Genomic DNA, 14091 nt, shown 5'->3' with positions numbered 1-14091 from the left:
GTTCTGTAATTTGGGTGAACTGAGTCTTGCAGGCAACAGGTAGATTTTTTTTTTCATCCAGTCTAATATGAATCTGTTTTATTTTTTTTAGGGTCCAGTTCCTGCTGATTATAAACCCCCAGATGTTCCTGTAAGTGAACCTTTCACATTTAGTGGAGTCACAGCCTCCTACACTCTTGCCTTAATTTTGGTAAAGAATAAGTTCAGACAGGGACTTGCCCTTTGAACTCTTACTCACTAAACTTTTTCCAACATGCGTAAGCAAAATCACATTACACACACATTCAGGAAGCCACTGTAAGATCTCCTGGTTCCTCTAGAGTGGGGAATGTTGCATTGCACTGGTGGGTGTTGTCTCAGCGCAGGATCCACCTTCTCTGTCCGAGCTCGTTGGCGCTTGTGCAAACCAAACCCAAATATACGTGCATGACCACGCAGACACACACACACACACACACACACACACACAGATTCATTTGTCACACACTCTGATATCCACCCATCTGCAGGGTACTATTTACTCACTGTCAACACACCCACATTTGCATCACAGTCTACACCCACTTTGTCATCTTGTCTTGCAAGAGGCTTCTTTGGTTCTCTGTCCAACGATCTGTTTCCACCCAGATATTCTCCTCCAGTGTGAGTTTTGTGTTTCTAGTTTCAGTGTTAATTATATTGCTAAATCGAAGTGGTTTTATGTGTCAAATGTGTCTTTTAATAGAGTTCATTTCTGATTTTTTGTCTTTGTGGAATGTTCAGGGTGTGTCTGTACTTTTCCCTCACTGTTGGTACATGCAGTCTGGTTTGCATTATTTTGCCCTTTTGTTTGCCATTGACTTGGTCAGACATGCCATCTAGTGGAGGATCATGTGCCTGAAATTGAACACAATTTGGAGTAATTCTTCCACAATTCATCAGATTATTTGTTTTTTTGTTTCAGAATAGGTCATGTCTAGATATTAAGTTTTTTATCTGGTGGTGATTCAAGCGTCTGTTTCATCTCAGAAACCATTAAGCACAGACGAGGCCCTGGATTCCCTCTCAGCTGGTTTCATGGATTCTAGCGTTCCAGCTGCACCCACGAAGCAAGAGGTCAGATTCTTCAAGCATGTAGCACTCAGCTGCTAGTCCCTCCTCCACCTTTACACCACATGTACCTGCTTCACAAAAGTCCGCACACATAAAATTCACAGTTTGGCATGTGTGTTGTGTGAATGTACAGTTACATTCCTGTATCGAATTTAACTTTTAGCTTTGTGCTTTGTTTTAGTCTAACAATTTCCCTTATTGTTTTTTGTCTATATGAAATATGTAGAAAAAAGGACATGTTGACTCCATCAGTGCCTCGTCTGCTGGCCCCGCTAACTTTGCACCACCTCCTGTAAAGGTAAAGAAGACTGTCAAGTCTCTGCAATGCCAATATAGTGGCATCTGAAATGGGAGAGCGAACAATTGAATTGTCTAGTGGAGAAAACTTAGAATCAGGACCTAAAATGGGTCGTGAGGTGAGGTTCCAGCGCAGAACCCATACTAAAAGACAGTATCCACCTCAGCCACAGCCTGCTGCCATCTGGCAAGAGATGCAGAAGTATCCGCTTGTGTACCAACAGACTACAGAGCACTTTCCTCCCTCAGGCTGTAAGACTGCGTAATTTATCCTCTACTCCGCCTTTTTTTTTATTTCTTCAGCCAATCTAATCAGTCAATGAAAGACAAAACTAAATCAAAATCTTGCTATACAACCGTGTTGAATAATGATACATATATCTGTTATATCTTGTATCTTGAAAATGTCAATTAGGCTACCAACATCAACACTAACTTGTAAGTGCAAACACTAACAAAAATTAACGTTTGCATTTTGGAACATAAAACAGCTAACTTAATAGACTACTCAGTCCAGGCATGATGGGAAATGTGTCTTCACTACAAAATCTGTGTACAGAGCCTTGTTGTAATCCACTCCTGTCCTGCAACTTCTGGGATCAGTTTCAAATTAAAAGCCCTCTAGCATTTCAGTTGACAGTGCGAGTTCATTATGACAAGGTGAGAAACTGAATATTAGACTAAGAACATTTGAGTGATGTACTCTTATAATGAAATAAATGCATTTCATATACATTTAAAATGTGTGTTTTCTGTACTCTTTATCAGTTTGGAAATGTAGATGTTTTGGCAATTTATTATGTAATTTTGTAAGTTTGGATCTCAGCAAGACACCAAATTTCTCTTTTGGATCTTGAGTTGAAAACTGGTCTATTTTTGTGTCTGTGTTGCAGAAATCTCAAACTCCTGCAGCAGTTCCTCCTGCTGATAAAAAAGCCAAAATGGAGAAAGTCTCAGATGATTTCTCTCTGGAGGCTGGACTTCCTTCTGCTTCTTCCAAGGTACAGTAAGCTCACACCTCCTTTTCTCATCCTCTTAGCTGGTCAGATCTGTCTTTTCATTTCTTAGAAACACTTTGCTGAAAACCTCTTAAGCTGCTGAAGGTCTTCACATGATGATATTTCATTCCACTAAGAGAAATGTGGAACTACTTTAATATTACAGCGAAGTTGAATGTTTTCTCTGTTGACTGTTGCAGAAAGCAGGTGTTCCTCCTGTGGCTGTGTGCCCTCCTGCTGATAAAAAAGCCAAGATGGAGAAAGTGAGCAGACAAACACTTTGCACCCTTGTCCCTGTCCTATCCTGTCTTTCTCTTATTTCTCTTATTTCTATATTATTAACTTCAGCACAATGTCCTGTCCTCTCCTCAGGGTGACTCGATGTCTCTGGATGCTCTCAGTGCTCTTGGTGACTTGTTGCCAGAAAACAAACCAAAAGCTGAACTCCCCGAAGTCAGACCTGAGGACATTGTCTCGGTACGAGGACAAACACTGCCTAGCTCTTGAGTTCATAGCTTTTGATTCTGTGTTTCATCTCCTTTCAGAAACACTCACCAGGTGTTATTATGTCCACCTTTTTATAGGAGGACAAACACAAGAAGGAGAAGGGTGTTCGTGTAGGAGAGAGGGACGATACAATTCCCCCAGAGTACAGGTTTGATGAGAAAGAACTCAAAAAACTCCCTGCTCCGAAACCTGAGGTAAGACAAATTATTTTTATTTATATTTATTTATTTTAATTTTGCTCTAAACGTGCAACTGCGATATCAATGCAATAATATCTGCAGAATATTGATATGTAATATATTTCTCTCACTTTCCTCCATGTTCCTTCTTCCCTCCTCCTGCAGCCCACCTTGGGCACCGGTGACGCTCTGGACATTTTGTCTGGAGACTTCCTGACCTCCTCAGCGGCTCCTGCTGTCCAGGCTCCTGTTGTGAAACCCTCAGCTCCTCCTGCACAGGTACACTGTGGATCTTCCTGCAGACGAACTAATGCAAGCAGAGACAATGAGTCTATTATCTCTTCATATGCCGTCTCTTTTGGTTATTGTAGAAAGACCCTCGTGTGGCTGTGTGCACTGCTCCTCCTGCTGATGACTTCTCTCTGGAGGCTGGACTTACTGCTTCCACTGCCAAGGTACCGCAAACTCACACCTCCTTACTTGCGAGTGTCTCTTAGCTGGTTAAATCTCCACTAATGTTGATTAGTTTTGTCCCACTTTAGGTGCACACATTCTGTATGTCACTGAATTATTACACCTAAAATATAACAAAACCTTATATAGTAATGTAAACAAATATAAACACATTACTATGATATGAGCAGACAATGCACTCATGTGAACAACATCTGAATGTGAGTCATAAGTCAGTCAAATTCAAACACACAGACATCATACACACACTGCTACAATCAGTGGGATGCTCCGTTTTACAGAGGTGGTATTTTCTCTAAAGTGTCAAAGTAATCCAGGTGTGAACAGAAATTGTTAACAACCAAAGCAGCGTGCAGATAAACCAACAACAAAAAGGCTGTAACACCCCATTTACACCCGATAATTCAGGTGCTTTTTGAAAGTTTACTAAAGCAGACACATCCAAACACCATAAATATCAGGTGCTGGACAGTCTGGAAAGTTAGTCTGAAGACTAGATAGTGCTCCCATGTGGATTAATTACCATGTGATTTCTGAAGCGCTGAAGGAGGTCTTGTCCCCAAAACATCACGTTTAATAATAAATCTTCATGGGAGCATGATCTAGTGTGCAGACTCTATTTTTCCTTTTTTATTTTCCTAATTTGAGGTGGCTGAACTTTAGACCCAGACCTCCTTAAAAAAACTGAGTTGTGTTGTTCAATTAAGGGAATCTATATAAACTTTCTGAAACGCTACATCTTCAAAGCCATGTCTATGACATATTCTTCATTATTTGTACCCTCTTGTAAATTTGATAAGTATTACATCGTGTATGGACACCAGCACGCTGTAGGGATTGTGTTTACACCTACGTAACATCCGAACACAATACAAGCCAGATTACTTCCAGATGTGGTCACACAGACCCGAACACATTCTGATCACAACGCTTTTACATCTTAGACTAATTGGATGAGTTAACTTATCTGGATAACATGTCCAGATACAGATTAACTTTTAATACCAGGTATAATGTTCTCCAGCTTCCTCCCACAGTCCAAAGACATGCATGCTAGGTTAATAGGTGACTCTAAATTGCCCGTGGGTGTGAATGTGAGTGGTTGTCTGTCTCTATGTGTCAGCCCTGCAATGAACTGGCAACTTGTCCAGGGTGAACCCCGCCTCTCGCCCAATGTCAGCTGGGATAGACAAGGATAGATACAGACAATGAATGAGTGAATGAATAAATGAATATCAAGTAGATGTTGAGATATTTCTCTGGATGAGTGAAAATTTTGACCTGCTGGTGGTGCTAGATAAAAAAATTAGGATATCACCAAATATCCTTGGAGATATGTCACTACTAAAAAAACACTACACGCTAAAAACACTAAATGTATCAATCTGAATTCAGATATTATTGTGGAATTAAAAGACACAACTACAGTGTTCAGTCCAATATGAGCTGTTCATTGTTTGCAAGAAGTGAAACTACTTAGAAAATACTGACATTGTAAACTATTTAAAGAAGCTGTTTTCTCACTGCAAAAAATGCAAAATTCATTGTCCTTCAATCAGGCCTTTAATATAAAATGTCTTCTCTCTGGTGTAGAAAGTTGAATCCTCTGCAGTTCCTCCTGTGGCGGTGTGTCATGCTCCTCCTCCCAAAGTTCAAGTAGGGAAAACTGCTGCTGGAAAGGACGCCGCTGATGGCAAGTCCAAGACTGGTCAGGTGAGACGCATGAAATTTACAGATTATTTTCCTTTTCTCTCCCTCGCTCGTGGTTCACATCAGCCTTTGTTTCTCCAGATTTCCTCGTCTTCCATGTGGGAGAGAGTCTTTATTTTAAACTATGAATGTCTGACAGATCAGTAGAGCACAATGTCCTGTCTTTCTCTTATTTCTCTTATTTCTATATTATTAACTTCAGCACAATGTCCTGTCTTCTCCTCAGGGTGACTCGATGTCTCTGGATGCTCTCAGTGCTCTTGGTGACTTGTTGCCAGAAAACAAACCAAAAGCTGAACTCCCCGAAGTCAGACCTGAGGACATCGTCTCGGTACGAGCACAAACAGTCTCTGGCTCTGAGTTCACAGCTTTTCATTCCAGTAAAAGTCGACAGTTATTATAATGTCCACCTGTTGTCCTTTTTATAGGAGGACAAACACAAGAAGGAGAAGGGTGTTCGTGTAGGAGAGAGGGACGATACAATTCCCCCAGAGTACAGGTTTGATGAGAAAGAACTCAAAAAACTCCCTGCTCCGAAACCTGAGGTGAGACAAATTGTCTTTCAGGCTCTAAACATAACTGTGATATCAACACAGTAATAACTGCAGGATATTGATATATAATATATTTCCTTCCCTATCCTCCATGTCCCTCCTCTTCTCCTGCTGCAGCCCACCTTGGGCACTGGTGACGCTCTGGACATTTTGTCTGGAGACTTCCTGACCTCCTCAGCAGCTCCTGCTGTCCAGGCTTCTGTTGTTAAACCCTCGGCTCCTCCTGCACAGGTACACTGTGGACCCGTTATGTACAAATTAATCATTCCAGCAAATGAAAAATGTATACCAAAGCAGCAGTGATGTAGCATTTGGTGTTTTTGTGTACTATTTGTTATCCTAGTATGCACATTTTGCAGGACAAAGTGTAATTTTAGCATTAGCACGTCTCCATCTCATTTACCTCTCAGTGTTGTATAGGTCATAACGTATAAAAGGAAAAGTTTGACATTTTGGGAGAACTTTTATGCACTGTCTTGCTGAAAGTTAGAGAGGAAAACTGATACTACTCTCATGTGAGTACATGAGAGCAGTACATGCCTGAGCTCCGCCTCTGGGGAGGAGGTTGAGGCAACAACTCGCTTTAAGCATAGATTGTATATTAAATAGGGATTCAACCTAGTAAATATGGTCTATTGGACTGCTGCACTAATTTGCACTAACACTGAACGTATTACATATTACATATGTACATATTGCTCCTTTAATTTCCGTGTGACGGTGTCAACAGTATGCTATAATTGAAAGCCATCGTCTCTGATTTCCAGTGCAAAGTAGAGGATTTGTCAGCTCTGGATGTACTTTCTGGAGATTTTGTGTCTTCAACTAAAGCCTCTGGAGTTCAGGCACCTGTCCCTCCCTCTGCCAAGAAGACACCTGAGGTAAAGCCGTTGTGAATGTGTGTTTATTTGCATATCTGGGAAATATTTGTCCTTCTGTTACTTCAGGAAACAGTTTGTATTCTCAGATATGTGTCTGTCCTTGTGTTTTACGGTCCCATGACTTTTTTAATCTAACGTCCCACTGTATGTCCTTGTCTTTCTGCAGAAAGTGGTTCGTTCTCAGGAGCAAACAGCAAAACCCAAGACTGACAAGGTAACCACAAGGACACAATATTACTTTTTTTAAAAAGAAAAATAATAATAATTCTTACTATATTTTACTACATTTTTTTATTAGTTAAAAAGCAGTGTAGTAGACATTTTACTTCACCCTCCTCTTGCCTTGTATCTTCTTTCTACTTATTTTGTTTAATATTTAAGATTAAGCTTCCTATCAAAACTGACAGCTGAATTATATACTTCCTCTCCTGTCCTCTCTTCAGGGTGACTCTATGTCTCTGGATGCTCTCAGTGCACTTAGTGACACACTACCAGAGGACAAACCAAAGGCTGAACTCCCCAAAGTCAGACCTGAGGACATTGTCACGGTATGGGACACATAACACACACACACAAAGTGCTCACACACCAAACACATGTTGTAATTTGGCTTCATGTCCACTGCTGCCTTATCGTGTAGCATATACCATAGCATATATGGAATGTGTATGTGTAGGTAAAATATATTTTTGTGCGTGTATAAGTTCTTGGGTTAGGAACCAGAAGTCCCAAAATATGATGCTATCACAGTACTGAAATCAAAATACAATATTATCACAGTATGCTGAGTATTGTGGTAACATATAATATGATTTATTAATTTTTTTTCAGCTGCACATTATGTCCACAGAAGACAACTTTGTCTCACTCTGGGTGTTTTTATTACAGCACACAGACAAATACCGTCATAAAAAACTTCCAATCCTGCTGACATGACCTCTGCTGACCATACCAACAAATAAAGTCAGCACCATCTAGTGGATGAAAAAAGCAACTGCTTTTATTTTAGAAACAAAAACTTTTAATTCACATTTGCTGTATTAATAATCTATACAAGAAAACATTGATACTCAGCATCAGTGTATTCCCACAAAATATCGTAATATTGGGCTGTATCGATTTTTTTCCTTTCACCCTGAATACGTTTGTGTGTTTCTGTGTGTTTCAGAGGTTAAATTGTATTCAGAAAAAGGCGTGTTAACCAGTTAGCCTCTGATTTGCTTTTCGTTTTCTTGCCATAGGAGGACAAACACAAGAAGGAGAAGGGTGTTCGTGTAGGAGAGAGGGACGACACAATTCCTCCAGAGTACAGGTTTGATGAGAAAGAACTCAAAAAACTGCCTGCTCCGAAACCTGAGGTGAGACTGAGACAGATTCACTTACAAGCTTATTAACTTATTATCACAGCATGAGCTCGACGATCAGTGAAAATTTTACATGTGCTGTTTTCAAAAGTATGTTATTTGCATTTAGACCTGCAACGATTAGCTGATTAAGATTAGCAACGATTAGACCTGCAACGATTAGCTGATTAATCAATAAGACCATCAAACAAAAATTAATTGCCAACTATTTTGAAAACCAGTTATTCTTTTCAGTCATTTTAAGTCAAAATGTCAAACATTTAATGGGTCTAGCTTCTTAAAATGTAAGGATTTTCCTCTTTGCTTTGACATTTATGATATTAAATTAAGAGTCTTAAGGTTTTGGATTCTTTGGTCGGACAAAAGAAGCAATTTGAAGGCGTTGCTTTAGGTTCTGAGAAAGTATTTTTCACATTTTTTGACATTTTATAGACTAAATGATTAATTGATTAATTGTGAAAAAAACAGCATATTAATCAATATTGTAAATAATCATTAGTTGCAACTCGATGTGCACCGTTAAGGCAAAGATCTTATCTGTGTTCCACCTTAAAACATCTTGACATTATGAATATATTTTAATTAGAGCTCTTCATCATGTCCCTCCTCTCCTCCTCCTGCAGCCCACCTTGGGCACTGGTGAGGCTCTGGACATTTTGTCTGGAGACTTCCTGACCTCCTCAGCAGCTCCTGCTGTCCAGGCTCCTGTTGTCCAAGCCTCGGCTCCTCCTGCACAGGTACACTGGATCTAGCACTCTTTACTGAAGCTCTAAGTTATACACTGTGATACACAGATGCCTGTTTGCAAGTAATCTTTGCAGTAATGATAATGAAATAATTTGAAATAAAGAGATGTCACTGTGTATGTGTCATTTTGTCACTTCCCTAGCACCCTGGAGACTTTGCTCTGGATGCCTTGGCAGGAGACTTTGTGTCCTCCTCTGCTGCCCCAGCAGTGAAGTCTGCATTTGTTCCCACAGAAACTGCCCCTCAGGTAAACACACAAATACAGTTCAAGACATTTGCACCAGTTAAACTCCCTAAAACCACACGGTTCCATCAGAATCTTGGTTTCTGTGTTTGTGCATTCAGCTGGAAGCGGGAGCAGACAACGCCCTGGACGCTCTGTCAGACACCCTGAAGGACATCACACCCGCACCCGCACAGCCCGCCCCAGTTCCTGCCAAAGACATTGTCAAGGTAACCAGAGTGCTTCAAGAGCATAGCCAACATTTTCAATTTCAGAGTCCACCAGTCACTCCAGCTGATTTGTGTGTCGTCGCAGGAGAAAAAGTTGGTTGAAGAGAGGCTGATAAAGATGGGAGAGAGAGACGACACACTACCACCAGAGTTCAGACCCACTGAGGAAGATCGTAAGGTAAACTGACATCTACATTTGTACAAAACTGGCTTTATTACTGAGCATGTCACAGATAAGGATGCTTACTGACTCTTTTGATTGTTTATTCCTGGATAATAAACTAAATAAATTTTATTTGCTCATGTCCATTCAAATAACATTGACATTGTCAGTCCTGCTGGAGTGTTACTAGTTGGATGGTTCATAATTGTCCAGACTGAAAAATCTCCATAACTTGTGTGTCTGATGTTCATCAATTTCATTTTAAAGAAAGCGGCACAAGCAAAGGCAAAAGCAGCTGCAGCACCCAAGGAGGTAAAAATACACGCACACTCAGTATCTGACAGCAGGCAGGCCCTGTGAAATGATATGTACTCTATAGTTTGATTTTCTGTCTTTCTGTCAAAGACTATGGATGATAAGACGGCCTTGGACCTGCTGTCCAGTGACTTCTCCACCGAGCCCGCTGCACCAGCTACATCATGTGCAGGCGCAACAAAGCTGGAACCTCCTGTGCTGGACTCAGACCCTCTGAAGGTAGCGTGGAAAAAAAAAAAACTTACAGCATGCATTTGAGCCATAGTTATTAATTGTAGTTACACCTGTGGTTTTCTTGTATTGGTAAGACAAGTCAAAATGTCTGCAGTGAAAAATGTCATAATGTTATTCTTTTTTTTTGTTGTTGTTTGTTTTTATTGATCCACAGCCAATGGCCGGTCCTGTCCTCGACTCCCTGGCAAGCACCCTGCTCCCAGACACCCAAGAGAGTAAATCTAAGACAGACAAACCAAAGGTAAAAAGAGGATCTGTGTGAGGATGCAAAATTGTTCCATCAGGTGGAATTATTGAAAAAGCAAATGTTAATAAATAATAACTGAAGGCCATGGCCCCGATGTACCAAACTGCTAGGTGGTCCATGAAAAGTTTTCAGATTTATTCATTTAAATTATCATGATATTTAAAAAATCATTCACTTTGCAAAATGTGTCAAAGTTCAACTAGTTACATGTGTCAGTCTACATGTGTTAATGACACCTCGGTTACTGATATTTTAGTTTTCATTATTATGTGGCGCCCTCTGTAGGTTGTTTACTAGCACTTACTGCATCAGTGGTCACCTCATCATGGACAATGCAGAGTTATTGAGCCTAACCAAGGTGTTGACTTTGTTGCAGGGCAAGAGCAAGTCAAAGTCGAGGTCTAAAGTAAGCAAAAACTGCCTGCTGCATGAAGACCGACATTAAGATGGATAATTATGCTCTATGATGAATAATAAATGAATCTGTGCACTGAGACTCAAATCAAATAAAAAATTAATGTCTTTATTGGTGGAGCCTACACAAAGCTGCATGTGATGCCTTCTCTTGTTTCTACTTGGTTTATTTACCCAAATAATTACATTTATTCTGTATAATTATTGCATGCAAATGCGCCACTTCTTCTTTTCCTTTATACATTTTTTTAAAATTTAGTTTTGTATTTCAGAAACACCACGCAGAGGAGCCATCTCCCACTGACCAGCTATCAGCTCAGCTAAGCTCAGACATTGTGCCAACATCTACAAAGAAGGGAGGCAAGAGCTAGACCACTTGGTAAGATTTGCTCTCATCTTTAGCAGAGTTATTATAGTTTCATCTTTTTCATTCGCTCTTAATTTTATTTCATTTTTAATTGTTGTTTTCAAGCCAGTTTAGTTTCAGGTAGGTTCCAGTGTGGGTTTTCAAGTTTAGTTTTTATTGTTTAAAAATGTTTAGTTTTAGTTTAATTTTCATTAGTTTCAGTGTTAGTTTTAGACGGGGGATATTTGTCAGGGACAAGTTCAGAACAGGTATTACAACACAAACACAACATTTTGTGAAGACTCACAGTCATGCAGACATCACAGTCTGCCGATGCCTCCTCATGTTTGTTGCGTTGACAGATTTGATCTAATTGGCAAAGACTAAAACTAAACACATTTCCTGTATACTTTTATTTTAGATAATCGTTTCAGTTAGTTTCAGAAGTCTAGTTCAATGTTTTTCACGCCTAGTTTTAGTTTTGAGTTTAGTTTTGCGACAACCCTGATATTTAGCATAATTTTACCTGATAATATATGTAACATGCTCAGCATGATGAAGATAAACGTCCACATCTTTCCACTGTGTTGCAGGTTGTTGGTGCGATTTGTCCTCCTGGCCACGGGGACGCATCAGTGAGGGAGCTGCTCTCTGGATAATGATTCTATTTTTCTAAATCATCAAGAATGTATACTGGATGAGAGACAAACCTAGACACACCCATAACACTTGCTCAATACACAAACGCACACACACTGACACTCACACACACATTCACACATACGCAGCTCTACGTGCAGCGCCTTTCTTGCTCGGTTTCATGTATTGAAAAGGAGAGGTATAAAGAGGAGGAGTGTTTGGTTTCTGTTTTTGGAGAAAATGAAAGTTTTTTTAACTTAAAATGGAATTGAGAGAATGAGTTATGAACAAAGAAAGTAAGAGGGAGACTGGGGGGAATCAGAGGGATTAAACATTAAATGAAAATCTTTTGTTTTGTTGGTTTGTGTGTCGAGTGTGCCGAGGGAAGGAAGGCATTGCCCGTAAGAGTCCTGCATGTACATCTCAGCTGACAGTTTCTGTGTCTCCAATGCCGTTAATATCACAACGAGCCTCTTATCTTCAGGTCCGGCGGTGTTGTGACGTTCAGCAGCGGTGACTGTCAGCTTGCCTGGGAGCAGTGCGGATTGGGTGTATAGTATCGGGATGTTTGTGCAATCTTGATGTACACAGAAAAGGCAAAAAAAGTTTTCTATCATGATGTGGTCAGATGCCAATAAGACACTAGTGTACAGCTTAGTTTGCTTATATTTTGGACAATACATAGTTTACATGATGTGTGGAGGATTTCCGGGAGGTTGTTCTGCTTCATTCTGTATTCGAAAGCTTCTTGCAAATGCCTTTTGCTTTCTGTCACAAGAAGGGTCTGTATGTATTTGGCTGTGTAGAAAAAACAAATGTTGGTGTCCAGAAGTGCACTTAGTGAACCGAGGTGGTTACACGCTTGTAAACTGCCCCTGTTTGTATACTGTACAAAAAAAAAAAGATTTTTTGCTCTATATAAGAAAACACTGTATAATTAAGAAAGGGCTTTCGACTGTAAAGTCAAAAATCAATATACTTTCCCCAAGTTTTTTTCCATGTCAAAGGTTTTGTCTGGGTGCGAGTCAAAAGATATGAGAGATATTTTAGATGTGGGAATACTAATTAAATAAAAAATATATATAAAAATTGGAACGGTGTATTTTCTATATGTAGAGTCTGGTTTCTATGACTTCTGTCTAAAATGAGAAACAAACCAACATGAACTGCCTTAATCTGTGGGAAAAATCCTGCAGGAAACCAATAAACACTGTTTTCTTTCTTATGTGGTGGAACTGTTTTTGTATTAAACGGGAACAGAATCTCATCAGAAAATACTGTTCACTACTCATGACTTTGTGGTTTTTCACTTTGCACACTGTTATAGCAGCCCACTTCCTTTTTACTCATGAGACAAAACAATTTAGTTCCAATTTCATGTAAAATTTACATTTCTCTGCCAAGGCCCCAAATGACTGATGGGGATGTGTGAGGATGAAAATAATGCCAACTGATTCCAATTTTTTGGCTTGAATTTTTTACATTTCTAAACTTTGTGCCAGAAAACACCCTTGTCTCAGACAGGAATTCAAAACAAGACCTACTGATAACATAGGTATAAAAATATGTGATTATATAATCTTTGTTTTAGTTTTTTTTTTTTTTTAATGGTCCTTTAAAACTCCATCAGATTATTTATTTATTTATTTATTTTACAAAAACCCGATTTAATCGGACGTAAAATATCTAGCTATACCCTCAACTCTCCTGCCTCACTTCCTGGTTTAAAAGGCAGAAATACGGCTCAAGCTTTCTATTTTTCAACAAATTCATTAAATAATATTGCTATCAGAAGTGTCTCAACCATTACATGTCAACTCTGTAGCCTTTCTAAATCAAAGCTAAATAAGAATTATGGTTTAAAAATGTGTATTTTAATTAGCATTAAGAGGACTCTTCACAAATTTAAAAAATAAAATGGCTGCTCACTTCAACTATGCTGTGAAATGAAAAAATGTGACATTATGTCAACTCTGTAAGACGTCAACTCCGCCAGATATTTCATTTCACAGAGTTGATGTTTACCTTTAATAAAAAAATTTAGTAACCACAGGGTTGGCCCGTTACAAAGTGTAATAGCCAAGACTTTGATCTTTCAAAATATATATTCCCAGCACAACTGAAGGAGTAAAAAATCAAAAAACCTTATAATAGATTTTGTATTCCAATTATCAAGAATGAGTGAAATAAAAAGAAGCATAAATAAATACAAATACATTGCACTGCAGCCAAGAAAGAATGCATATCCGAGTGGTATCATTTTATTTAATTAGAAAATTCAGACAGTATGATCATTCTAAAATACTGTACCTCCAATGTCAAAAACAAAAATGATGTTTCACATTTGTACCTCATTTACTTTGAAACAGGAACAGAAATTACAAGAAATGCTTCTTTGGAGAAATGTTCACAAAAAAACAATCAAAAGCTTAACTTAAGAAAAAATTAATCTAAATGTTTCAAAATTTCAAATAATC

The 14091-nt window shown here is 39.1% G+C and overlaps 1 protein-coding gene across 2 annotated transcripts in view; it reads left to right on the top strand.

Annotated features, from left to right (window-relative positions):
• cast (calpastatin) overlaps window positions 1–11861 on the top strand; it is a 38686-nt gene extending 26825 nt beyond the window's left edge. For both annotated transcript variants that reach the window (XM_084729658.1, XM_084729654.1), the window contains 27 exons: window positions 92–130; window positions 1009–1095; window positions 1319–1390; window positions 2283–2390; window positions 2588–2650; window positions 2760–2864; window positions 2972–3088; window positions 3239–3352; window positions 3445–3528; window positions 5141–5260; window positions 5484–5588; window positions 5686–5802; window positions 5929–6042; window positions 6579–6692; window positions 6859–6906; window positions 7136–7240; window positions 7934–8050; window positions 8680–8793; window positions 8946–9050; window positions 9149–9256; window positions 9342–9434; window positions 9687–9731; window positions 9825–9953; window positions 10123–10209; window positions 10592–10621; window positions 10902–11008; window positions 11569–11861. In XM_084729658.1, the coding sequence (XP_084585784.1) occupies window positions 92–130; window positions 1009–1095; window positions 1319–1390; window positions 2283–2390; window positions 2588–2650; window positions 2760–2864; window positions 2972–3088; window positions 3239–3352; window positions 3445–3528; window positions 5141–5260; window positions 5484–5588; window positions 5686–5802; window positions 5929–6042; window positions 6579–6692; window positions 6859–6906; window positions 7136–7240; window positions 7934–8050; window positions 8680–8793; window positions 8946–9050; window positions 9149–9256; window positions 9342–9434; window positions 9687–9731; window positions 9825–9953; window positions 10123–10209; window positions 10592–10621; window positions 10902–11000 (2439 nt within the window). In that variant the 3' untranslated portion in view covers window positions 11001–11008; window positions 11569–11861. The remainder of the gene's footprint in view (window positions 1–91; window positions 131–1008; window positions 1096–1318; window positions 1391–2282; window positions 2391–2587; window positions 2651–2759; window positions 2865–2971; window positions 3089–3238; window positions 3353–3444; window positions 3529–5140; window positions 5261–5483; window positions 5589–5685; window positions 5803–5928; window positions 6043–6578; window positions 6693–6858; window positions 6907–7135; window positions 7241–7933; window positions 8051–8679; window positions 8794–8945; window positions 9051–9148; window positions 9257–9341; window positions 9435–9686; window positions 9732–9824; window positions 9954–10122; window positions 10210–10591; window positions 10622–10901; window positions 11009–11568) is intronic.
• Window positions 11862–14091: the final 2230 nt, after the last annotated feature.

This window comes from Lutjanus erythropterus, chromosome 2 (genome assembly GCF_056507025.1).
Source record: "Lutjanus erythropterus isolate fLutEry1 chromosome 2, fLutEry1.hap2, whole genome shotgun sequence".
Classification (NCBI taxonomy): domain Eukaryota; kingdom Metazoa; phylum Chordata; class Actinopteri; order Lutjaniformes; family Lutjanidae; genus Lutjanus; species Lutjanus erythropterus.
The sequence above is the reverse complement of the archived record's forward strand: the minus strand, read 5'-3'. Positions and strand labels throughout refer to the sequence as shown.